This window comes from Thalassophryne amazonica, chromosome 9 (assembly GCF_902500255.1).
Source record: "Thalassophryne amazonica chromosome 9, fThaAma1.1, whole genome shotgun sequence".
Taxonomy (NCBI): Eukaryota; Metazoa; Chordata; class Actinopteri; order Batrachoidiformes; family Batrachoididae; genus Thalassophryne; species Thalassophryne amazonica.
The window spans coordinates 66338069-66365737 of NC_047111.1; the positions used below are offsets into that span (position 1 = coordinate 66338069).

A 27669-nucleotide genomic window follows, 5' to 3' on the forward strand; every position below is an offset into this window, starting at 1 on the left:
CAGCTGAGGTGGCTTGGGCATCTTTTCCAGATGCACCCTTGACGCCTCACTGGAGAGGTGTTCTGAGCACATCACATCGGGAGGAGGCCCCTGGGAAGACCCAGGACACGCTGGAGGGACTACGTCTCTCAGCTGGCTTGGGAACGCCTTGGGGTTCCCCCAGAGGAGATGGGGGTGGTGTGTGTGTGGATTGGGAGGTCTGGGCAGCTTTGCTTGAGCTGCTGCCCCCGCGACCTGACTCCGGATAAAGCAGAAGAAAATAGATGGATGGATGGATGGATAGCTAAACCTGGAAAAACGGACCAAAACGTTACCACTCGAAGTGATGGGAGATTCTGGCAATGAAGGTTTGCCCAACTCAGACTTTAGTAGAGACCCAGCCAACAAGCCCCAGGTGTGTCACTTAGCAGCTGGCTGACATCAGGCACTCCAGACAGGAAACAGGGAAAGACTGGAAAGAATTTTGATGGACCGGACTGCAGCCCAAACCACAACACCAAACATTCAAATTCTAACTAAAGTCAAATTCCGAGTAGATTTATATCGATTAAATGTGCCCAGACATTTTCCAGGTGTAGTACATCACATCAGGGAGGGTGAAGATGCTGTAATCATGGTGTACCATGATGGTGTACCATGTTGGTGACCATCAGATTCGTGTTTGTGTTTGTTAGGTGTGTGAACATGCAGATGGCAGCAAAAGCCTGAAGTTGGGAGACTTTGGATTGGCCACCATGGTGGACGGCCCCCTGTACACCGTGTGTGGGACTCCGACATATGTAGCACCTGAAATCATTGCAGAAACAGGGTGAGTGCAGCACACTAGAAACTTATTGTGGATAAGACGCTATGATGACTTTTGTCATCACAGAAAAGTCTTGTCTGTTATTTGAGAGGAAGGTTACTGGAGCAGCCTATCCTGTGATCAACCAGAACTCCTGTATACCATATTCTGTATTCAAAGGCGGCACTACCGTGGGGTTAGATGACCCCGGTTGTTGGCACAGTTCCACTAAGCTACTAACGCTAATTAGCAAAGCTAAGTTTTTCATTAGCAGATTAGCTTTTTAGCTAACTTTGAAAACCATCAGCGGGCCAGTTAGCTTCCGCTGAATTTAGTTGCGTTGACTTTCAGTCTGCTAAGTTTTTTTTTGTGAGTAAAGTGAGTAAAGTTTAAGGGTCAAAAACATTTGTAAGCCCTAAAATCATACATCTTCCTCTGTCCATCTGTCTGTTGCGTGTCTGCAACAGTCAGGCCAGTGTTCTGTTGAGGTGAGCTCCCGTAGCGTGAATCGACAGTTAGTGTGTTTGCTTTAAAGACAGCGTGTGCATACAAATCTTTACTTTTTACCCAAGGCCAACATATGGCCATCAGGTATTGCGAAGACCTGGCATCCGTCTATCTGTCTATCTGTCTGTATACGAGGTCTATTAGAAAAGTATCTGACCTTATTATTTTTTTCAAAAACCATATGGATTTGAATCACGTGTGATTACATCAGACATGCTTGAACCCTCGTGGGTATGCGAGAGTTTTTTCACGCCTGTCGGTTACGGCATTCGCCTGTGGGCAGTCTTTGAGTGAGGAGTCGCCCACCCTCTCGTCGTTTTTTTCATTGTTTAGGAATGGCTCAGAGACTGCTGCTTTGTTTGATCAAAATTTTTTCAAAACTGTAAGGCACAACTGAGTGGACACCATTCGATAAATTCAGATGGTTTTCCGTAAAAATTTTAACGGCTGATGAGAGATTTTTGTCTGGTAGTGTCGCCGTAAGGACGGCCCACGGCACCTGACGGCGATCTGCGCTTCGAGGCGGCAGCGTCTCGCCGTTTCAAGTTGAAAACTTCCACATTTCAGGCTCTGTTGACCCAGTAAGTCGTCAGAGAACAGAGAACTTTCAGAAGAAGTCGGCATGAGGAGTTTATTCGGACATTCCATTGTTAACGGACATTTTGTAATGAAAGAACGTGCGGGCAGAGTCGCATGTCGGGTCGCGACAGGAAAAACACCTCCGTTGGAAACCTTAACGGGCAAGCTGGAACATGCCCAAGCTGTTAAACAATTTCTCAGTTATTCACTTGTTGAAAGCCATCAAAAGCCGCCTGAATTTTACAAATGGTTTTCAACATGGAGGTGTTTTTCCTGTCGCAGCGGACACAGATTGCGTGCACGTCTTTCATTAAAAAATGTCCTTAAACAGTGGAATGTCCGCATAAAGTCCTCATGCTGGCCTCTTCTGAATCTTCTCTGTTCTCTCACGACGTCCTGGGTAAATTAAGCCTTAAATTAGGATGTTTTCAGGTTGAAACAGGCTGACGACGGCGCCTGGAAGTGCTGCACAATGTCCTGCTCCGTGGGAAGTCCTTACACCGACAGAAACACCCCATAATCTCTCATCAGCCGTTAAACTTTTCATCGAAAACCAGCTTAATTTCTCGAATAGTGTCCACTCGGATATTCCTCACAGGTCCAGAAAAAATTTTGATAAAGCAAAGCGCACCGTCTCCAGCAGCGTGTGAAACAAAGGAATTCAGCCGAGAGGGCGGGACCACATCTCACTCAAGGCCTGCCTACAGGGAAATGACGTCACCGACACGCATGAAAAAACTCACGCATGCGCACGAGGGTTCAAGCATGATTGGTGTAATCGCATGTCATTCAAATCCATATAGTTAAAAAAAATAATAAAAGGGTCGGTTTATTATCTAAGAGACCTCGTACAGCATAAATCCTTCAAATTCATAGGGAACATTCTTGGGACACAGACCTTGGACAAGTTCAAAGATGGCTAACCTTGACCTATTGTAAGAGGTATTTTAAGATGTTAAAAAGTTGCATTCTGTACCTAATTTTATGGCATGATCTTGCAGACAGTGTGGTAATGTCACTTCCTGGTGTCACTAGCTGCTAACCTTGCTTCATTTTTGGTTAGAAACAACACCTTTCTCATATATTATGTAAAAGCTAGCGAGAAATAAATACTTCTAAAACTGAAAACACTTTTTGTAAACTGATAACACCTCTGGAAGGATTTACAAACCACTTAGCAAACCTTAGGGTGGTGACGTCACATGCTGTTAGCTAGGTGGAAACTCTGTTTCATTTGTGTGTAAATATAACCTCTTTGTCATATATTATGTAAAGGCTAGTGAGAAATAAACACTTCTAAAACTGAAAATGCTGTGTTTGGAACCTAATAACACCTCTGAACTGATTAACAAAACAATTTGTGGATGTTAGCGTGTGTGTGATTGATTGATAGAGGGGCTTTACACATGATTGTAACACAATAGGATCTTAATAATGAATTAAACAATTGAAAATTATAAAGAACACAGTGCTCATACCGCTGAGGGAATGTTAGCATTGCGTTATATTTAAAGTGAAAAGACACTTATTGCTGTATTTTTATGTAAAGACAAAACTTTCTTTGGTGGGGAAGCTCAACGCGACTGGTGAGGTGTAGAGATTGAATGCATTGAATGCAACATGGGGGAGCCGTTCCTGTGTTGAAAATATAATACAGAAATAAACTATGACTATTAATACTATGGTTTACGGCTTTTTATAAAGATGACTGTGTTTTGGGATTTTATTTCCTATTCATGTATTTATTTTTCGTGCATTTGTTTTGTGTTTTTGAATGCAGCTCCGTTAACGGTTTATAAATATATAATATAGAGATAAACTGTGACTTCTAATACTGCAATCTACTGCTTTTCATAAAGCTGATGACCGTGCTTAGGGTTTTATTTTTTATTTATTTATTTGTACGTTCATTTTGTGTTTATGATCCTGCAGCCCATGTGGCACTTACAGTTGAAACTGACTTATCAGGAGCCGACGGATGAGGCCGCGACTGAGTTAATACTTGCGACTGAGTTAATACTAAAAGTTAGCAGTAACTTCAGATAATTTTTTATCGGTTTAACATTATAGAGGTTATTTTTTCAGTTAGCAGAGTTAAGGTTATCAAAGCTAGCTTTTGGTTAGCTGTGCCACCACTGGATGGGGCTAACTAAAAAGTTAGCTGATATTTGCCATGAGAAAAGTCTGTCATCTGTTCTTTAATTCGGCGTCTGTTTTTCCCATTCTCTGATTGTTTCTGTGCATGACGCTGGGATCAGCTGACCTTCCTGCATAACTCAGAATACTCAGTCATGTAGTGAGCACTGTAATGCTACCATCAGTAGGAAAACATTTTTTCCTCGCCCTCACTGAGGACTCAGAACTTGATCAAACTGAGAAAATGGACAACACTCCCAAGCTGACAGAGTTGGAAACATTAATGTATCATCACTACTAATGCAGTTTATTTTCTGGTTATTCGCCCTATTGACGTTTCAAATCCCGCAAAACCTCGGAGAGGTCGCTGCGCTGCGAGATCTCAGTAACATTGAGAACTGCATTGAGACGCTCTGATCACGCTGCACTTTAACCGCTGCACACGGACAACACCATTAACATCGCAACATAAAATAATTTTTATATTGTGCCTAAAACTCTCGTGAATATATTCTCTGGGTTTATAGATGTTATTGCGTTTGTTTTATGTAAACATGCAAGAATCACAGGCTGTCTCTCCCTTATTTTCAATGAGAGCTACTGTGAGCTACGCTCGCTTCCTGATCATGTCGTTCTGGGGGAAAGTGAAGTTTGCTCTTTAACGTCTTGATTATTGTTCTTTACAACACTGTTTGTCCTCTTTGTTCCATATTAAGATATATAATATGTCTGAAATTCGGTTTGCGTTTATTAAATTCCACACAGATTAAACGTAGCAGATCACAGATTATTTGTTATAATTGTTTCAGCAAGTTTTCAGGGTATCATGCAGCAGTCTCTTATTAACATAACGAAAAGCATTAAAAAATACATTTTTGTAGTATAATATTCATTTACAACTGTCATCGTGTTGATTCTCTATATGTTGTTTGACTGCAGCAACTCTCTGGCATGCAAGGGATTATGGGATATGTGAATAGGGCGAATAGGAGAAAAATGTGAAGAAAAGTTGACCTTATGAAGCTCAACTTTTTTCATGTTCAGCCTCAACCTCAACCTTAATCTCAGCCTTTACTCATCTTATTCTGTGTCCTTTGTGCAGGTATGGCCTTAAGGTGGACATTTGGGCAGCTGGTGTCATCACCTACATCCTGCTGTGTGGTTTCCCCCCCTTTCGCGGGTAAGAATTCATATTGCCAGTTAGCAAACGTGAATGAAAATTCTCACCAAAAAACAAAAAAAAGTAAGATTGGGTTGGTTTGAGACCCTCTAATGGTGAACAATGTTGTTTAGCTTTAAAAAAAATAAAATAAAATAAATAAAAAATTCAAAATTTATTGTGCATACAAGGAAAAAAAAATGAAACTCTTCTCATTTTAATTATTGTAATTTCATAATCTTTAATCATGTAAATATAACACACAAAAATACAGCTTTAGATAGACAGATAGCTCAATGAAATATACTTAAAGGGGTCATGTTATAAGGTGGTGTATCCTAAAACACTCATTTTCATGTCACTAAAAAAAACTGCCTGGTTTTGTGTCTATTGATTTAAATGGAAAGAATGGAAAGTGGTTGCTATTGACCACGCCCCCTATTAGAAATGACGGAGGCATCACTGTGTTTCTCCCCATAGACTGTGTTGGCATGTCACACCAAGTGCTGGCTGAATCAGTGGCCAACAGGAATTCAGAACTGGACATTTGCTACGTATGTCGCAGAAGTACAAAATCAGCTGTTTCAAGACAAACGTTTTTAATGCAGGGTAGTTTCTACATACAAAGACATAAAATTGTGGGACTTATTGGTTGTTTAACATGAAACTCGAACCATATTTAATGGAAAAGACTGCTAAACATAAATTTGTCACAATATGACCCCTTTAAGAAAATGATTTAATATGTAATGTTTTTCAATGAGAATTTAAGACAATCTAATTCAGTGTAGCAGGTTAATACATAGTAAAGTTGTTCTTATGGGGAAAACAATTATTTCCAGGAGCAGTGATGACCAAGAAGTGCTTTTTGATCAGATCTTAATGGGACAGCTGGAGTTTCCTCTACCATACTGGGACAATGTGTCAGATACAGCCAAGGTGAATATTTTTATATCTTTCTCCTTCGTTTTGCATCTGTGCATTTCCTCACTTATTAAATCTCCTGTCCTGGTGTTTGCTTGGTGCTGCAGGAGCTGATTCGATCCATGCTGGAGGTGGAGGTGGATCAGAGATACACTGCACTTCAGGTGCTGGAGCACCCCTGGGTGACAGTAAGTGCCATTTGAAACAAGTCTGTAGTATGTGAAATCAGCATAATATTCTCCCCTAAAACAGAATTATGTTCTTCCACTTGACTACATACAGGATGAGGGCGTGTGTGAAAATAATCACCAGCTGTTAGTAGCAGGAAAGTTAAAGAAGCACTTCAACACCAATCCGAAGGGCAGCGATTCCACCGCTGGAGTGTCAGTCATCTCTGTAAGTCAGCACCAACACCCACAAACCAGCCGGTCTGACTGATTGGTTTGCTTCTTGTGTCTGCATTTCCAGTATCTGTCTGTTGGCGTTTACAAATGAAGTGGTTTTTAGGCTCATCTTGCTGGTTTCTCTTTGTGCTCAGCTGGACGACAGCTTTTCTATGCAGAGATCCGGGTCGCTGGATTTCTACCAGCACCCGGCCATGTACTGGATAAGGTACGCCAGGATTCTATCGCTGGTCACAAAAGAGTCCAAACGCACAGAAATCGTGCTGCTGAAGTTGATGTGTCGCCCTCGTGCTGTTGCTGTGACCATTTTGTGTTGTGGTTGCCTCAGTGTGGTGCCTGTGCTTGGCCTTTTTTTTTCCATCCCTTGGATATCGTATCACACCTGTGTGACCTGTGTGGTGTCGCTGTGTGCGCGCACGTGCGCGTGTGTGTGTGATGTATCATTGATATTTGTGAAAATTGTTCTTTTCCCTGTTAAAATTTAACTTGTGATTGTGGAACATGTCCTACAAAAGCTGTTTTTCCTCCAACAAAGTGAACCATGGTGATGTTTTTGGTGCTTTCATTGAGTGACACTTGCAATATTTCTTTGTGGATGCAGCTTTCACCTATAAATAACCTTGATGCTTTGGTTTGCACAGTTTTATTTTCCTTTTTGCTTGATGTTGTCTGCTCTTGCTTTTGCCAGCTTCCCCTTTTGCACATTTTAAATTACAGAGAACTGAGAGGTTAATGTTTGCAATGATACTGAAAAAACAAATAGCAATACAGTGAATGTAATTGGAATATATTTTATAAAATGCATATTAAAATAAAAATAATTATAAATAGATTCTTCAAGTAGTTGGACACCAAAAATAAAAAGAAAACATGTTTTAAAACAGAAATTAAGGCTGAATTCAGAGATTTTTTTTAAACTGCATTTATATGGAAATGACGTTAAATAGATTGAAAATTAGATTTACAGATTTCATTTTATCTTATTTAAGCATGTGTTTGAGGCTCAGTGTAACTAATTTTGTTGAGGCCCGCACAGATTTTTCATAATAGTTCTAAATGTTAAAGAACATGGAACATAAATTTAGCAGTGGAGATAATTTTACAAATACAGTCCACTTAATTTGAAAAAAAGAATGCAATTTAAAAAAAAAAACTATTTTAAGCACAGTGTAAAAGTAATGACAGTCTGCTAAGTATAAAATATTGATGTCTAGATAAGTTTTAAAAACACTTTCATTTAGATGATATTAGTAAGTAAGTCCCTCGCCACATCAGATCTGATGTGGATCTGCATATTGAACTGGCACAGGTTTTACACCAGATGCCCTTCCTGATACAACTCCACATTACATGGAAAAACCGGCAGGGGTGGGGTTTGAACCGGGAACCTTCCACACTGAAACCAAGCGCACTAACCATTTGGCTACCACCCCTACCTTATATGGTATACACTAATTCATAAAAAACAGATTGTATTTAATCATATTTTTACAATTATTGTATTGCTGAATAATCATCAGAAAATTTGTATTGTTCGGTGCAGAGGAGTATATCTACAAATAAATAAATAATAAAGTTTTATGATTTTAAAGGGGGTGTAACTTGATCATTATTTTCAATGAAATAGAAAACATCATGTTTGATTTTTGGTGGAATACGAATAATTACGTACGTATTACGTATAATATAAAATACGTATAATTTTTTTTTTTTAATTTTTAAATCATCATTCTGTCAACAGAAACTAAAATGTGAAATTTCTACACTACTTTGTAAAAGAAAATATCAATGTGCTTACAGCCTTTTGCACAGTGCTGTAAAATTTAAAACTACAACTCTCTACAATCTAGCAACTGTTTTCCAGTTACTATAAATTTGACATATATAACAACTCCCCATAATGACATGAAAAATGTTTTTTTTTTCTTTTCAAATTTATAAAAAAAACAATAAATCACATGTACATTACTATTCACACTCTTTACTCAATACTTTGTTGATGTACCTTTGGCAGCAATTACAGCCTCAAGTCTTCTTGAATATGATGCAACAAGCTTGATGCACCTATCTTTTTTGCAGTTTTGCCCCCATCTCTTTGCAGCACCTCTCAAGCTCTATCAGGTTGGATGGGGAGCGTCGGTGCACAGCCATTTTCAGATCTCTCCAGAGATGTTCAATCAGATTCAGTTCTGGGCTCTGGCTGGGCCACTCAAGGACATTCACAGAGTTGTCCTGAAGCCACTCCTTTGATATCTTGGCTGTGTGCTTAGGGTCATTGTTGTCCTGCTGAAAGATGAACTGTTGCCCAGTCTGAGGTCAAGAACACTCTGGAGCAGGTTTTCATCCAGGATGTCTCTGTACATTGCTGCATTCATCTTTCCCTCAATCCTGACTAGTCTCCCAGTTCCAGCCTCTGAAAAACATCCACACAACATGATGCTGCCACAATCATGCTTCACTGTTGGGATGGTATTGGCTAACCTCCAAACATGACACCTGGCATTCACGCCAAAGAGTTCAATCTGTGTCTTGTCAGACCAAAGAATTTTGTTTCTCATAGTCTGAGAGTCCTTCAGGTTCCTTTTGGCAAACTCCAGGTGGGCTGCCATGTGCCTTTTACTCAGGATAAGCTTCCGTCTGGCCACTCTACCATACAGACCTGAGTGATGGATTGCTGAAGAGATGGTTGTCCTGTAGAAGGTTCTCCTCTCTCTACAGAGGACTGCTGGAGCTCTGACAGAGTGACCATTGGGTTCTTGGTCACCTCCCTGACGAAGACCTTTCTCCCCGATCGCTCAGTTTAGACAGGTGGCCAGCGCTAGGAAGAGCCCTGGTGGATCTGAACTTCTTCCATTTACACATGACGGAGGCCATTGTGCTCACTGGGACCTTCAAAACAGCAAAAATGTTTCTGTTGCCTTTCACAGATTTGTGCCTCGAGACAATCCTGTCTCTGAGGTCAACAGACAATTCCTTTGACTTCATGCTTGGTTTGTGCTCTGACATGCTCTGCCCCCCCACCCCACACCTACCGCCAAATTAATGTGTGTAGAAATGCAGCTAAGAAATTTTGCAGAGAACATGATGAACAGTGTGATGTCATGAATGGAAAAAGAAGTGGAGATATTTCTTGCAAACTATCAAAAAAGAAAAAAGATTCAGATTTGAGCTCCACTGTGGGACCTTATATGTAGACAGGCATTTGTTTTTCCAAATCATGTTCAATCAACTGAATTTACCCCACGTGGACTCCAATTAAGCTGTAGAAACATCTCAAGGATGATCAGTGGAAACAGGATGCACCTCAGCTCAATTTTGAGCTTAATGGCAAAGGCTGTGAATACTTATGTATGTGTGATTTCTTAGTGTTTTTTAGTTTTAATAAATTTGCAAAGATCTCAAAAAAAAACTTTTTTCACATTGTCATTATGGGGTACTGTGTGTACAATTTTGATGAAAACAATGAATTTCATCCATTTTGGAATAAGGCTGTAACATAACAAAATGTGGAAAAAGTGTAGCACTGTGAATATTTTCTTCATGCACTATATATATATATATATATATATATATATATATATATATATATATATATACTCAACAAAAATATAAACGCAACACTTTTGGTTTTGCTCCCATTTTGTATGAGATGAACTCAAAGATCTAAAACTTTTTCCACATACACAATATCACCATTTCCCTCAAATATTGTTCACAAACCAGTCTACATCTGTGATAGTGAGCACTTCTCCTTTGCTGAGATAATCCATCCCACCTCACAGGTGTGCCATATCAAGATGCTGATTAGACACCATGATTAGTGCACAGGTGTGCCTTAGACTGCCCACAATAAAAGGCCACTCTGAAAGGTGCAGTTTTATCGCACAGCACAATGCCACGGATGTCGCAAGATTTGAGGGAGCGTGCAATTGGCATGCTGACAGCAGGAATGTCAACCAGAGCTGTTGCTCGTGTACTGAATGTTCATTTCTCTACCATAAGCCGTCTCCAAAGGCGTTTCAGAGAATTTGGCAGTACATCCAACCAGCCTCACAACCGCAGACCACGTGTAACCACACCAGCCCAGGACCTCCACATCCAGCATGTTCACCTCCAAGATCGTCTGAGACCAGCCACTCGGACAGCTGCTGAAACAATCGGTTTGCATAACCAAAGAATTTCTGCACAAACTGTCAGAAACCGTCTCAGGGAAGCTCATCTGCATGCTCGTCATCCTCATCGGGGTCTCGACCCGACTCCAGTTCGTCGTCGTAACCAACTTGAGTGGGCAAATGCTCACATTCGCTGCCGTTTGGCACGTTGGAGAGGTGTTCTCTTCACGGATGATGTGAAGGAGATGTGTTGCACTGCATGAGGCAAATGGTGGTCACACCAGATACTGACTGGTATCCCCCCCCCAATAAAACAAAACTGCACCTTTCAGAGTGGCCTTTTATTGTGGACAGTCTAAGGCACACCTGTGCACTAATCATGGTGTCTAATCAGCATCTTGGTATGGCACACCTGTGAGGTGGGATGGATTATCTCAGCAAAGGAGAAGTGCTCACTATCACAGATTTAGACTGATTTGTGAACAATATTTGAGGGAAATGGTGATATTGTGTATGTGGAAAAAGTTTTAGATCTTTGAGTTCATCTCATACAAAATGGGAGCAAAACCAAAAGTGTTGCGTTTATATTTTCGTTGAGTATATATATATATATATATATATAAATGGTGTGTGACAGGCTGACCTTCTTTGCTGACTGTATCACGTGGACTAATCAGGCTGTTCTCCTCATCCTTCTCCCTCCTCCCTCCTCCCCTCAGGCCACCCCTCTTGATAAGGAGGGGCAGGTTCTCCGACGAGGATGCCACCCGGATGTGATGCCACTGCCTTTGCAGAAAATGCCGACAGCAGCAACAAAAGCCCAAAGGGCGGAGCCACCCAGTTGCCTCCCTGGCCTGCTCGCACCTCCTCCCTCTCTGACCCCTGACACTTGCTCTGACCCTTCCCCAAGCCCTGACCTCCCATCTGACTCTGACATCTCCATCAGCTCAGCCAGTACAGTCCGCTCCCCCAGCTCGCCCTTGTAAGCAGGAGGTGGAGGGGAAGAGGGGACACCCTCATCCGACTCCTCCATCTATATGGAGGAGTAGGAACAGGAGCTTCCCCCTGTCTGGAGGGTGAACAGGGGGACAGTGAGGTGGACAGAACCTTTTGCTCCCGTTAATTAATTTTTCTCAGCCTGGAGGAGGCGTCGATCCAGCGGTGGAGAGAGCAGAAGGAGCTGAGGAGAGGTTCTTTGGGGATCATGAGGACATTGGAAAAGATGGACAAGGTGAAAGGACATTTATTTATTTTTGAGCATTATCTCATCTGGGCACATGTTACAGAGCTCAAGGAGCGAGCAAGGGTGACGGCGCTGTTCTCACCCTTCAGTGATGATCCGGGCTCAACATGGAATCTTGGGACTGATGGAGCAGCTCCACGAGGCAATATGAGCATATGGACCAATGTTTGTGTTTTATTGAACCATACTTATTTATCTATTAGTCGCTACATTTCTCATTTTTGTTGAGTTGTTCTCAAAGCTTGGTGGCAAACTGTGGTGGTGGATTTTAGGTAATAATACTTTAATTGATTTTTGAAACAAAACAAGGCTTTTGGCAACTTTCAGCGTGCTTCAAAAATGATTTGCTGCTTCAAAATGGTTGAAACAGTGAATGAACAGATTGATTTTAAACAGTGTTTCAGAATGTTCAAAACAGCAAACAAAACAATTGTTTCAGATGAAGAACTACTGTTTTGAAAGGCTCAAAATGGTAAAAGATTGAATCCCATTTCCAAGAAAATAACTTCTTCATAATGCTCAAACCTTAAATGACAGAATTATTTCAGAAAATGACTTAGTTTTGACTCAGTAAGTAAACAAACCAACTGCATCACAAAATAATTCACTTTTTTGACATGTCAAAGAAATAAGTGCTTCAGGAAAATGAGTGATTTGAAATAAGCAAAACAATAGATGAACAATTCACTTCTTTGAAGCACTTGAAAAAGTAAATGAAACACTTTATATATATATATATATATATATATATATATATATATATATATATATATATATATATATATACACACACACACACACACACACACGAGTGCTACAGAAAAAAATCACTGTTTCAGGATGTTAACAGCTAAAACAACTAATAATAAATTCCGAAAACAATTACTGATTTAAAACACTGAAAAGAGAAATAATAAATGGCCAATACAGAACAGTTTCATTTCAAAACACTCAAATCAATAGAATGAACAATTGCTTCAGGAAATGAGTCATTGTTTTGAAACAAAACATTAAATAAAATGATTCGGTCATAAACCAGTTCACTTCTTTAAGTGCTTGAAATAGTAAATGAAATACTCCAAAATACTTCAAAAATGTATACTTTATTTCCAAATGAAGATACTAATTGAAACAGTTGTCAGGAAATGATTCACTGTTTCAAAATGCTGGGCATTTTTTAAAAGATATTCATAGTTTCACAAAATAGCTATTTTGTATTAAAAAAAATACTATGATGGTGACATCAAGAGGACACTGCCCCCCCCCCCCCCCACCATCTACCGCTAAATTATTTGTTGCCTACGCCCCTGTGAAAATGTGTGTAGAAATGCAGCTGAGAAATTTTGCAGAGAACATGATGAACAGTGTGATGTCATGAATTAGTGGAGATATTTCTTGCAAACTCAAAAAAAGAAAAAAGATTCAGATTTGAGCTTGAATGCTTCGCACAGTACAAACGATGCCTTTCTGCAAAGTTGGATTACAGTTTAAATTTAACATTGTTTGCTATTAAATGGTGCATTTGATTATACAGTGTTATTTTATTAACTCCATTAATTGAGATATCACCACCTTCATATACTAAATGGGAACTTGTGTAGCAAATGTGACATTTAAAGGGGTCATATTACAGTACACACCTCTGAAACAAGTTAATACAGGTCACCTGGTGTCTTAAACATATAAAAGGTTGTAGCAAAAAAATAAAACACTGATGCGATGCATTTTCTAAACACATATATCAGGTCTTTAACAAAACAAACTTGTTTCAGAGCCCTTTGCTTTAAATGGAAAGGAGTCCCGCCCCCTTTCTTTTCGGGACGGGGGGATCAGTTTTCTCACATCAACTATCTGAGTAGTGTGAAGACTGACTCAGTGGGTGTGTCTCACAGATCAAGCAGGAGTCCAAATATGGACGTTTATCACGTATGTCACAGAAATCTAAAACTTCACAATTCAGGCCTAGATTTTGATGAAAGTAGGAGAGTTTTTACATGCAGGGACATAGAGTCATGGGACTTTGGGAAACTTCAACAAGACATCACAACTGTATTTATCTGTAAAAAATAGTTAAAATAATTTGCACAATATGACCCCTTTAAACCACCTTTTCCTCAACATATATTCACAGTCACATTGTACAGATCTCATCTCAACCTTGATGAATTGATGATGCTCACATATGAAGCCTTGGTTGCATTTTTCCAACACTAATATTTCAGCTCCATGTATTACAGCAGAAAGGAGAAGAGTTGTTTGTGATTATTTTTAGTTTGTTTGAGAATTCATAAGTGCACAGACTTAACAATTGTGAGAATTTTATGGACAGCAGACAAACCAGCAGCACAAGAGGATCAATTTCAGCTCTGGAACCTCATTCATGGCTTCATTTCTTCAGATGACAGCATGAAAAGACCTACAGTAGCCTATTCTTATAAATACAGTTTAGTGATGGAATATTGTTCTGTAAATAACATAATTTGATTTATTTTGATAGTTCACAACACAGTATATTTATTTACGGGTTGCAAGTCTATGATAAGTGTATCAACAGTCAGAGATCAGCAGTTTGTCTCTGGATTGTAGTTGTATAGCTGAAAACGTTTGTACCACCTGGATGAATGAGATCAATCGACACGGACAAAGACAACGCTGCCGACTTTACTTTTTGTCAGACACTGAGAATGATGTCATCTTCTTTGTTTAATAAAAGAACAACCAACAGCAACTGATAGAAAATTACAAAAAAAAAAAAATGTTTTTTTTTAACCATATGATCTCCTCGCAGTTGTCAAAGTTGTCTGTATGTTTGTGTATTTTGCATATTCTCATCACACACACACACATCTATATATATCTATATATATATACAGTACTGTGCCGCCACATTGACCTGTTCAGTGTGAACGGAATGTACTGTTTAAATCTCCAGCACATAGGCGTATATGGTTAACCAAAGTGCTTTCACAGCTGCACCACAGTATTACAATATGTTGCAATACCAATACCTGTACCTCTGTTCAACAATGGTCTATGATTAATAATAGTAATAAGAATTAAAAGATGTTTCAACGAGTACATTTGGGGTCTTGTATGTTATTTTTATGTTTCTCTCAGCAGGTTTTAAAGCTGCAGTCTGCAGCCTTCAGATGTTTTTGGTATCCTGGGGTTCCCTCAGGTAATGAAACTGTGAATCTACACTGAGATATAAACTGAAACATCATCCCACTGAAGGTTTTTCTTCTGCCGCAGGGATGCTGCCTATATATATAGTGGACAAACCCTCCATAACGTCACCCACAGGTTTTCTAAAGAGAGGGTTTGAAGCTCAGATAGGGCGGCTCCAGATGTCACAGTCTTAGCAGTGCCTGACTCCTAGTGAGACCATAACTGGTAACGAGGTGAAGTATGGGCAAAACCAGCCGTCATTAGCTGGGCAGAAGAAAAGATGCCCCAATCCCATCTTGGAGTTTGCAAACAAGCTAAGGCTAATGAGCCTTCAATTCAGTTAACTCACTCATCTTCAACCGCTTACTCCAATTGACAGTCGTGGAGGGCTGGAGCTTATTCCTTTAGTCATAGGGCGTGAGGCGGTGTACAAATATTCCAATCCACGTAACCTGCATGTCTTTGAATGTGGGAGAAAGCCGGAGTGAACCCACGCAAACACGGGGAGAACATGCAAACTCCACACAGAAAAAACACAGGTGGGGATCAATCCCATGTCCTTCTTGCTGCGAGGAAACTGTGCTAACCACTAAGGCACCTGCCTCAATTCAATATATTTATATTTGTGACAAATCAAGACACTTCACAGGGTTAAGCTGTAACCTTACAAACCTAACTTTAGTTTGAGTTGTTTAACACAGATTTTACAGACTGGGTGGTAGTTTTCATAATGGTTGAATTAAAGGGTACAACACTGCATGTCACCAACATCACAAGGTGGTCAAACAGGTGGGGGGTCTGGGAGGACTTTTCCTGGGAATTATTATTTTTGAAGTTCTCTACGGTTAGAGCAGGTAGCTCAGTGGATGAAGTGGGTAAATCGTGGCTGTGATTGGAGAAATTGTGCACAGTGCAAATTCTGCATCTTGCATCACCACTCTTTGCTTCAGTGAAGTAGATCGGAGAAGGATTTTCTTTCACCAAAACAGATCAAATCCAGGCTTGCATCTCAGATGTATGTTCTGGCAATTTTATCTAAACTTTCAGGTCTTCTTTTCAAGAAACTCCTCCTCAGAACCACTTCATCATGAAGATGGATAACTGGTGATACAAAATGCAAAGCTTGCACTGTGTGCAATTTCTCTAATCACAGTCACATAATCCTATAACTTCTTCTGGATGTCTTGGTGGCTTTCCTCACTCTTCTCCTTCTTGCAGTCACTCGGTTTTTGAGAACTGTCTACTCCATGCAGATTTACCATAAAGTGCCATACTGTTTGTATTTCTTCGTAATTGATGTAAATAAAGTCCGAAACCTATTCAGGGGCAGCTTTACCATCAGAGAGCCTCGTCCACAACTACCACAAAAGACTCCAAGCTGTCATTGATGTTAAAGGGGGCAATACTCGGTATTAAGAACAGGGGTATGTAAACTTTCGATCAGGGTCATTTGGGTAGTTTCTGTTGTCATTATGATTTTAAGAGTAAACACAGTTGCTTGACAGTAAATGGCTATACCCAACCACTAACCATGAGTGAAAAAAAAATTTTGTTACTCATATTCTCTGAAAATGGCCAAAAAGAAAAACAAACATTCTGCAAACTTGTAATGTAAACTTTTGAGTAGAACTGTAAGTGTATTTAGGTTATGTATCTTTCTTTTTTCCGTCCTATCCGTCCAACTACACTCCAGTTCACGTGGTGGCAGCAATGTAAACAAAGCTGGTTTTCCAACCTGTCAATAATTCAAACGAAGAAGAAATCCAACAAGCAAAACAAAGAAGAAGAAGTGCCTCGTTAACGTCGAGTCTTTAAACGGTGGATAAATGGCTGTTTTATGATTATAACATATTTTGCGAAAACATGATAGGAACACATTTTATCACGAAATCTCTACTGATGAGGCGATTTCAAACAAGTGCAGAATTAAGTTGAGCTGACTGTTAAGCGATGCTAGTTAGCTAGCCAGCTAGCCGCAGCTGTTTCGGTCCACGCTATGAGCGAAGAGGACGCGCCTGCTGCTCCGACCAGCAAAGACAAAGATTCGACCCTCCTGCTGACGAAGGACGGACACAGGTACTTTGTGAACAGGAGTGGAGCTGTGGACAGTAGGAACGTGGTCACCCCGCATGAATCGGACAATAACGTGTCCTCCTACGATATGGACGAGCCGGATGAGGAGAGCGACGTCCTGGACACTTCTGATCCCAGAGACAGCGCTGCGAGTCCGGAGGAGCTCAACGACGAGGAGGCCTGCGAGGGCGACAACGCGCCCAAACAGTGCACGTACGAGGGCTGCACGGAGACCACGACACAGGTGGCCAAGCAGAGGAAGCCGTGGATGTGCAAGAAACACCGCAACAAGATGTACAAGGACAAGTACAAGAAGAAGAAGAACGATCAGGCCATGTCCAGTGGAAAACTCGAAGTAAGTCCTTTAAGTCCCTGAATCAAGTAAAAGTGGTTACTTGTGGTTATTCACAGCTGCACCACAGATTAAGGAGCGGTACAGCCAGTTGCCCTGACATGCCCAGCTTGTCCACAATTTCTCGGATAGTCACACGACTGAAAAGCCACCGAAAGCCATCTGAATCTTCTGAATGGTGGATGAGGTGAGCATGTCACAACACGTCCTGTGAGGCTTCATCACGGAGGCGCTGTTGCTGCGCCATCAGCTTCATGCCGATGAATTTCGCCGCCGCTCTTTTCATGGCAAAATCTTCTTTCACAGTGGAATGTGCCGAAAAAGTGCTGATGTCCACCTCTTCCACAATTTCTCGGGTAATCACACGACGGTCCCACATCACCACAGCGTTCACTTTGAAAATGATCCGGTTATTTCAGCATGTTGATGCTGCCCAGAGCGCGGCGTGCTCTCCACCGTTGTGCGGCCATCTTTAAATCGGTTGTACCGCTCCTTAATCTGTGTGATGCCCAGAGGATCGTCACTGAAAGCCGTCTGAATAATCCGAATGGTTTCCACCTGGCTGTCGCCCAGTTTCTAGCCAAATTTGATGCAGTTGCGCTGCTCCAGTCGTTCCGTCATTTCCTTGCAAAGAAAAAACAACGAGAGACTACACCCATCCTCACACAAAGGCTGCTTACAAGCAAATGACGCAACCGACAGGCGTGAAAAAAAATCACGCATGCGCACGAAGGTTCAAGGTTTGCTCATGCAAGCACACGTGATTCAAATCCATCAGGTTTTTGAAAAAAATAAAAAGGTCGGATACTTTTCTAACAGACCTTGTATATTGATTTATAACAGAAAACTGTCAAAAGGGAGAATAAATATACGTGTAAAGATGATTGAATATATCAGAGCAGTAAATTAATCAGTGCATGTGAGGGCGCGCATTGACTCACATGTGCGGTTATTCCACCAGCTGATCACTGATCCACAACGTGAATTCTTCCTTCCAGAACAGCTCTTTATATCATCATTTTGATTCATCTACCCATTGCCACATGTACAGAAGGACTGGATTATCATTCCTACACTCATATTGTTATATTTAATGCAAAATAATAAGCGCACGGAGCAGCTTCTACTGCCGCTGATGCTGCATTCAAGTACCGTCGGAAATTACACAACTTTTTTGTTGTTTCAAATTCAGCAGTTGCTTGTGGCAAAATAATTATATCCACACAAAAGATTAATTCTGGCCTATGTAATGTGCCTGAGCCTATTGAAGCTGCCCCCCACACAGATAAAAAAATCCAAGCAAGCAGGCTGAGTTTGCCCTGTAATTTCCGACTGTACATGAATGCAGCAGCAGCCTTAGCGCTCACAAACCAGCTTCTGCACTGTGAAAATGTTCAGCTGCTCCAACGAAGTCAAATTAAACAATAACGTTACAAAAACTACACAAACGATTAAAAACATCAAGAACGACAACAAAACAAGACACAGACGAACTGAGGTTTTCGTTGCCCTTCTTTCAAATTTTTCAACAGTTTAAAAATCCTGACGAAGCGCCAGCTGCAGGAACGAAGCTGCGCGAAGGTTAAACGATGCCAACAACAGTCAATGACAGTCCAGATTTCTTGTTTCATCAGGGCTTCGTCACCCTTCGTTAAGTGCCGTGTGACTGGGCCATTACGGAGCCACTCCTTGGTTATCCTAGCTGTGTGCTTCAGGTCATTGTCATGTTGGAACACCCATCCACGACCCATCTTCAGTGCTCTAACTGAGGGAAGGAGGTTGTTCCCCAAAATCTCGCAATACATGGCCCGGTTATTCTCTCCTTAATACAGTGCAGTCATTAGGGATGTGAATCGTACAACAACTCACGATTTAATTCAATTTCGATTCTTGGGGTGACGATTCGATTCAGAATTGATTTTCGATTCAAAGAGCTCTGAGAAATAGTTATATTGCTTAAAAATGTTTGTTTAAGAAAATGCAGCTTTACAAGGTTAATCAAGTGATTCTAGATGTAAATTTACTTATCTGCTTTGCTCGTTCGGAGTTGGCTGGCAGTTTAGCGAAGCGCTGGTCAGTAGTCGGCAGAGACCACTGCTCCCCTCTTTTAGCTCCGGGTGATGGCGTAGCATGTGGGCTTGTGGATTTGAAGTGTTTCGGAAGTACTTGACTTTCATTTTGCAGATTTCGCACACTGCATAAGTCATGTCAAGCTCCTTCTTACGCAGCAAATAATAAAATCTAAAATGCTCCCAAATATTTGCCTTCAGCAAAGACGGTGCTGGCTGAATTAGCTTTTTGTCCGGCATGCTAAGCTATAGCCACTGAACTCTGCAGCTCACGAAGCACGCTGGACCCCCCCCCCTCGCGGGGACGCTGTAGTACGGAAGCCGTTGCCTGACAAACAGTACACGCAGCGAGTAAGCAAGAAAATGTTTAAAAGAATGCTATTTTAAAAACGATTCTTGGACATTTTGGATCGATTCAGAATCATAATAAATAAGAATCGCGATTCGGATGTGAATCGATTTTTTTTTCCCAACACCCCTAGCAGTCGTCCTGTCCCATGTTCAGAAAAAGACCCCCAAAGCATGATGCTTCCATCCCTATGCTTCACAGTAGGGACAGTGTTTTTTGGGATGGTACTCAGCATTCTTCTTCCTCCAAACACAGCGAGTGGAATTAAGACCAAAAAGTTCTACATCTGTATTTTGGTCTCATCTGACCACATAACTTTCTCCAATGACTCCTCTGGATCATCCAAATGGTCATGGGCAAACTTAAGACGGGCCTGGACGTGTGCTGATTTAAGCAGGGGAACCTTCCGTGCCATGCATGATTTTAACCCATGATGTCTTAGTGTATTACCCACAGTAACCTTGGAAACAGTGGTACCAGCTCTCTTCAGGTCATTGACCAGCTCCTCCTGTGCAGTTCTGGGCTGATTCCTCACTTTTCTTAGGATCATTGATGTGCCACGAGGTGGGATCTTGCATGAAGCCCCAGTCCAAGGGAGATTGACAATCATGTTTAGCTTCTTACATTTTCTAATAATTGCTCCAACAGTTAATCTTTTTTCCACCAAGCTGCTTGGCAGTTGCTCCGTAGCCCTTTCCAGCCTTGTGGAGGTCTACAATTTTGTCTGTGGTGTCTTTGGACAGCTCTTGGGTCTTAGCCATGTTAGTAGTTAGTGTTACTGATTGTGTGGGGTGGACAGGTGTCTTTATGCAGCTAACAACCTCAAATAGGTGCTTCTAATTTGGAATAGTAAGTGGAGTGGAGGTGGACTTTTTAGAGGCGGACTAACAGGTCTTTGAGGGCCAGAATTTTTGCTGATTGGCAGGTTTCTTTGTAGGCTCTCAGTTGTCCGGGTGGTTTCCATAGTAGAGAAGCTTGAATCTTCGACTGGACTGGGTTGCTTGACGCGAGGACGAAGCTTCCTCAGCTAAAATTCTTGCTCTGGTAGTCTGACTTCTGTCTGACCCTTGTCGAGAAGAAGAAACAGAAGCCACAAAAGCTGGAGCTTTAAACCTAACCAGACCCCTCCTACCGAGAGGCAGACTGCTATTGGTTAGTGACTAAACAATTGCTTTAATTAGCACCTGTTGTGCTCTTGTTAGCACCCTCCTAATGACAGGGTAGCTGTCCCTCCTAACGATGGGACTGATGCCTTTCCTGATGATGTGAATGACTCATTACCATGAACAAAATACTGAAACTGCTTTGATCTGAGTACCCCTTTGTAAACAGGGGACAAAGTGTGTCTCAGACCCCCTCCCCGGTTAAGGCTGAGTTTCATCTGTTTCACATAGAATGCCTCCTTCACCCCTCCCTCAAACCATTTCTTCTCTCTGGCTAAGATTTTAACTTCCTTGTCCTCAAACGTGTGCTTAGTGTCTTTAAGGTGGAGATGTAGTTCATCTCCAGTCTGCAGTTCATCTCCATGGGCTTTAGATTGGTTAGTGTTAATAAAATAGGTACCTGACATTTTTCAAGGGTAGTAATAAATTATGCAAAGTTTCTATAATGATTTGGAATGGCATGTGAGTCCAGAACATAATTATCAATGCCCATTGTTCAGTGTTGTTAGCCAATATCCATAGTTTCTCCAAAAATATCAGTCCTGTCAGCGTTCCATTTTGGCGGCGTTCATCCTTGACCCAAAATACATACCAGTCAGCAAATGTCAGCTCTCCCCAGTTTCTCCATGATCAAAGTTATACACATGCACGCACACACACATACAAGTAAACAGAGGCCACTTGGCTTTTAATATATAGATGATTTACTGCCCCCTGCTGGAATGGTGTGCGAATCCCGAATTTAATTATCAACATCCATTGGTCACTGATGTTACCGAATATCCATAATTTCTCCAAAAATATTAGTCCTATCAACTTCACGTTTTAGCGGTGTTCATCCTTGACACAAAATGCATAAGCATTCCAAACAGCCAATGTCAGCTCTTCCCAGTTTCTTGATTGAAGCCATACACACATACAAAGGAGGCCACTTGGCTTTTAATATATAGATATATTGTGGTTGTGTGTTGATCAGGAGAATTCAGAAGAGCGGCCCGTTTCTGTGAACAAGCAACGTCTAGGTGCTATGGGAGACCGGCCGGCCAGACCGTCCCTCATAGAGCAGGTCTTGAACCAGAAGAGGCTGGTGAGTTAAAGCACACTTGACTTAAAACTGGATTTTAAAAGTTGTTAACTGTTTGTTGTCATGTTAAAACTTTAAAATACTGGTGCATTAATCTGAAATATTCCTGAACATGTCTTCTGTTTCACTTTATGATCCTTCTTAATTTATGTTGTTCTCTGAGGCTTTGCCAAGTAAAATATCCTACCATAAAATATCTTACCATAAATCCTACTATATCATTATTAACATTAAGTGTATGGTTGTACACTTAATGATAATAGATATATGAATGTGCATCACACCAGAATCGTAGAAACGCACACTATATTGTGACGTGTGAAGTAACTAGTTTTGTGTTGGAGTTCAGACCGCATCACCACTGTGTGAGCCTGTCTTCTGTAATGTCACCAACATTTGCCGTATTGCATCATTACATGTATTGTGTGCTGTTACATACAGTGAGGCAAATAAGTATTTGATCTACTGTGGATTTTTCAAGTTTTCCCACCTACAAAGAATGGAGAGGTCTGTAATTTTTATTGTAGGTACACATCAACTGTGAGAGACAGAATCTAAAAAGTAAATGCAGTAAATCACATTGTATTATTTTTAAATAATTCATTTGCATTTTATTGCATGAAATAAGTATTTGATCCAAAAGAAAAACAGACCTGAGTATTTGGTACAGAAACCTTTGTTTGCAGTTCCAGAGGTCAGACATTTCCTGTAGTACTTGACCAAGTTTGCACACACTGCAGCAGGGATTTTGGTCCACTCCACACAGATATTCTCCAGGTCTTTCAGGTTTGGAGTTTCAGCTCCCTCCAAAGATTTTCTATTGAGTTCAGGTCTGGAGACTGGCCAGGCCACTCCAGGACCTTGAAATGCTTCTTACGGAGCCCCTCCTTAGTTGCCCTGGCTGTGTGTTTGGGGTCATTGTCATGCTGGAAGACCCAGCCATGACCCATCTTCAATGCTCTTACTGAGGGAAGGAGGTTGTTTGCCAAAATTTCATGATACATGACCCCATCCATCCTCCCTTCAATACGGTGCAGTCGTCCTGTCCCCTTTGCAGAAGAGCACCCCCAGAGTATGATGTTTCTACCCCCATGCTTCACAGTTGGGACAGTATTCTTGGGGTTGTTCTCATCCTCCAAACACGCCGAGTGGCGTTAATACCAAAAAGCTCTATTCTGGTCTTATCTGACCACATGAACTTCTCCCATGCCTCCTCTGGATCATCCAGATGGTCACTGGTGAAGTTCAAACGGGCCTGGGCATGTGCTGGCTTGAGCAGAGGGACCTTGCTGCCCTGCAGGATTTTAAACCATGACAGCATCATGTGTTACTAATGCAATCTTTGTGACTGTGGTCCCAGCTCTCTTCAGGTTATTGACCAGGTCCTCCCGTGTAGTTCTGAGCTTTCTCAGAATCATCCTTACCCCACGACGTGAGCTCTTGCATGGAATCCCAGACCGAGGGAGATTGACAGTCATCTTGTGTTTCTTCCACTTTCTAATAAATAATCATAACAGTTGTTGTCTTCTAACCAAGCTGCTTACCTATTCTCCTGACTGAACAGGACAATAGGCCTTCTGCAGGTCTACAATTTTGTCCCCGGTGTCCTTAGACAGCTCTTTGGCCTTGGCCATGGTGGACAGGTTGGAGTGTGATTGATTGAGTGTGTGAACAGGTGTCTTTATACAGGTAAAGAGTGCAGAATAAGAGGGCTTCTTAAAGAAAAACTAACAGGTCTGTGAGAGCCAGAATTCTTGCTGGTTGGTAGGTGATCAAATACTTATTTCATGCAATAAAATGAAAATTAATTATTTAAAAATCATACCTATGATATTATTATCATTATTGTAGGACACCCAAAAGGAGACCTAAAAGTTGAGCTACAATTTTCCAGAAGGTCTATCTAAGATGAAAGCCTAGATTTGATGTTTTGGTGAAAGAATTAAGTACTTTTATTTTTTATAGACTTTTGTAGCCTTATTTTTATAGACTTATAGAAAAGACGGCACTCTCTTTCTCTGCCTGTCTCTCTTGCTCGCTCATTTTCTCTCTCCGTCTCTTTTTCTTTCCCTCTCGCTGTTTTCTTGCTGCGAGCTTTTGGGAAACACGACGCATTTCAACTGTAAAATAAATGTATTATCATCGACGCTCACGCGCAGGATTTTAATGGAGACTTTTTTCCCTTTTAGTGTGCAGAATCTCTGTTCGCTGTCCTCCTTGGCTGCATGCTGAGCTGGCGTTTTACAGCCTTGAAACAGTGAAGCGGCTAACTTTTTTGCACACATTTTGAGCAACAATTCAGTTAATTTTTCGGAAAATCCATGCTTGATGAACAGACAATTTGAACCAGAGAGCCGGGCAGAAATTTGCCGCTAACTGCAGCTAGAACACTGCGGAAGAGAGCTCTCTCAAACAGCTCGGCTTCAGAAAACCTCTCCTCCTCCTGCTCAGCAGTAAGCAAGCAGAGAGCAAAGAACAGCAGTTGAGAGGATTCACAGTGGCTCTTTTCCGGTATTGGAAAATGTTGTGGGTATTTTCTGATACATCGCTATTGGAACCTGATGTCAATCTGGGATTGGATCAGTCCCATCCCTACACACAACATAAATTCTTAGATCATTTTGGCAGCACATACTGTACGTCCAAGATGCAAAAGACAAGGTGCTACCTCACATAGACATTTTTGCCTGAGCAAAAAAAAAAAAAAAAATGCTCAAAACGTGTTGCTGTGTTTGCTGTTATCCACATAAGCATCCAATTATAACATCTCTCACCCAGGGTGGCCCAGTGCACACACACGTTTATCATGTTTACAAAGTAATAAGCGAAGTGCGTGATGCATCTGCACATGCGTGGGTCAAACGGGTCAAAAATTCCAGCTACCAAACGCACACCACTACCATTGAATTTCGTATACGGTAGCATTAGTGGACTGTGAAAGTTAAGGCTTACAGGGATTGTTTCAAAGGCTTTAAACCTTAAGCGACACATACAGTGATGACAGGTGCACATTGTGCTGTTTTCAAATGCTCGAATGGAATTTATAGGCTTGAAAGGTGGCTGAAAACACATATTGCAAGGCTCCGCCAAGTCCACCCACAGACGGAAAAAAGAAATGTGGTTGTAAACCTCCGTTCATTCTGCACAATTTCCCCACAGAAAAGAAATATCCAGACAGATGTAAAAGATGGACTAAAATTGTAAGTTTCTTGCACACATTTAGTTTGTCAATATCCTGAAACCATGCCGAATTATAATGTGGTTGATGTCACCATTTTTGTGCATCGGCTTATGACTGTAATGTCGTGTCATGAATGACATGGCGCATAATATTGACATGTTCTATAAACGAACTGCATGCATGCACACATCATTGTATGTCTGTCAACTTATCAAAACAAACGTGACACCAAAGAGGTTATATGTGAGACCCACCTTCCTTGCAGTCATTACGAAGCCGGTGGAGTAGCGATTTCTCATCCCTGCTAGCAAATATTCTGCAGTATCCACAGTTTCAGACTCTGGACTTCGTTTAACCATCCGTCAGTTGCCTCCAAGGGGTCAGAAATTTGTCTCCAACTATCAACAAGGACTGGTCATTTTCAACGGCAGCTCTCTCTTCCTCCTTTGTCAGCACCAACGGTAGATTCTGTAGCGATGCAGGACACGCAAGGGCAGTCAGCTCTTCTTTCCATTTCTGTCTGCTGTCTTATGCAGTCCTGGTTGTAACAGGCAATCCGCGGAGCTTACAAAAACGCTTTAAATTGTCAACTTTCCAGAGGTTGAAATGGTCCAAATCATATCACTCCTCGCTGCTTTCCGCCGTCTTTGAATGTGGATTGGTAGCCAAAAAATTTAGAGTACCCATAATGCACCGCACAGCCCGAGATGCGCACTTCGCTTATTAATTGTGGGACCTAATTGTATTATGTGTGCACACATTAGCATTTTGAGTGCTCAATAAAATGTTAAGTCATTACTTAATTTGTCTGCATTGACCACAGAAGGGACACCCTATGCAGCTCCTGCTTCTGGGGTTCTTCTGCACTATGCTTCTGGATTATGTTGACGCTTTTATGATGCAGCAGTATTACATAATATCATCATATAGTTTATGGTTGGTATGAAGTAAGATGTTTGTGTTTAAAGAATTGTGCAGGAATATTTCTGGTTAATTTTTCTTTTTTAATTCAATGTGTGTCCTTCAGTCATTGCTCAGGAGTCCAGAGGTCATCAGCTTCCTTCAGCAGCAGCAGCAGCACCTCCTCGCCACACAGAGCCGCAGCCAGTCGCAGCAGCACTTCCAGGGCTGCTGACAGCAGCCAGTCACTTCTTTTTTTTTTTTTTTCCTTTTATTATGAACATGTGGTGACATTCAGCTGCGATCCATCTGACTGTTCTGTGTAATTCTGCCAGCTGGTCAACCATGCAAAAAACAAAAACTGTAACACTGGATAATTTGGGATGTTTAAAAAGTCCTAAATTGCTGAAGTTTTGCATTTCTGTAGCAGACTGTGCATCTCATAAAACTGGACAGCACTATTTAAGATGTAATGTTACATAAATATTAGCCTGTTTTTCTTTTCTGTTTATTTTTTTTAACTTCTCATCTGTTTTCGAGGGGGGAAAAAAGAAAGCCAATTCTGCTCTTTCTGCCAGAGGTTTACAGTGCATTGTGACAATTTGATAATTTTTTCCAGTAACTGTCACCATGACAACATTGGATTATAAAGAACCAGTTCTGTCAGTCCACTCAAAACTCTTCAGATGTTGTAGCCTGTTTTCCCTCAGAATAATTCTGTGATCCCAGTTTGATCCAGTCATTGTCCAATTTCGGTCCACCAATGTGCCACTTTTCAGACTTTGTTCTCAAATGTGACTGAATGATTGAAATCTTATGGGGTTAAAATTGTCTCAATATTTGTAAATGCACACAGGGTGATCTACAAATAATCATTGATTTGCAAATGTGTTCAGATATCCACAAATGCAAATTTCATATTTGTAACTTGTAAATTGGTCTTTGCAAATAATGTTGTATTTGCAAATATAGAACTTTGTAAAAAAAAAAATAAAAAATTTACATTTGTAAAACTGGAAATTGTATTTGTGAATTGAGTTTCAGCATTTGTGGAGCACCAATTACATGCATTCATCGCTTTCCTCTGTGACGTAATTTTGAGACATTCTTTTCGCGAAATCCACACAGATCCACAAACAAATGCTTACTGATTTGCAAATACACACTCATGCACACTGGATATCCACTAGATGGCAGTGTGGTTCCATTCATTGATGTGGCAAGCTGAAACTATATGCTCCTGGATGAGAGAAGACCAACATGATGGGTGTTTTACCAGAGCCTAATGCTAGCTAGGTGGCTCTGGTAAAACACCCGTCATCATTTTATACAACAACACATCATAATTTTAAAAAATAATTGACCTTGCAGACAATATCACCACATACATACCCATCCATCAGACGCCTCCATTACAGTAATGTGAAATGATTTATTTTGAAATGTCAGTCTTCTCTCATCCGGGAGCATATAGTTTCACCT

General features: G+C 41.1%; 2 protein-coding genes across 4 annotated transcripts in view; both read left to right on the forward strand.

Moving 5' to 3' along the window:
- The window catches only part of dclk1a (doublecortin-like kinase 1a), a 237244-nt gene extending 225721 nt beyond the window's left edge, over positions 1-11523 (forward strand). For all 3 annotated transcript variants that reach the window (XM_034178267.1, XM_034178266.1, XM_034178268.1), the window contains 7 exons: positions 675-808; positions 5109-5186; positions 6008-6104; positions 6197-6277; positions 6372-6485; positions 6628-6701; positions 11325-11523. In XM_034178267.1, the coding sequence (XP_034034158.1) occupies positions 675-808; positions 5109-5186; positions 6008-6104; positions 6197-6277; positions 6372-6485; positions 6628-6701; positions 11325-11382 (636 nt within the window). In that variant the 3' untranslated portion in view covers positions 11383-11523. The remainder of the gene's footprint in view (positions 1-674; positions 809-5108; positions 5187-6007; positions 6105-6196; positions 6278-6371; positions 6486-6627; positions 6702-11324) is intronic.
- A 5255-nt stretch (positions 11524-16778) lies between these two features.
- On the forward strand, positions 16779-26893 carry rfxap (regulatory factor X-associated protein). Its single transcript, XM_034178274.1, has 3 exons — positions 16779-17444; positions 21999-22109; positions 26315-26893. The coding sequence occupies exons 1-3, from the start codon at positions 17013-17015 to the stop codon at positions 26420-26422; spliced, it is 651 nt and encodes a 216-aa protein (XP_034034165.1). The 5' UTR covers positions 16779-17012; the 3' UTR covers positions 26423-26893.
- Positions 26894-27669: the final 776 nt, after the last annotated feature.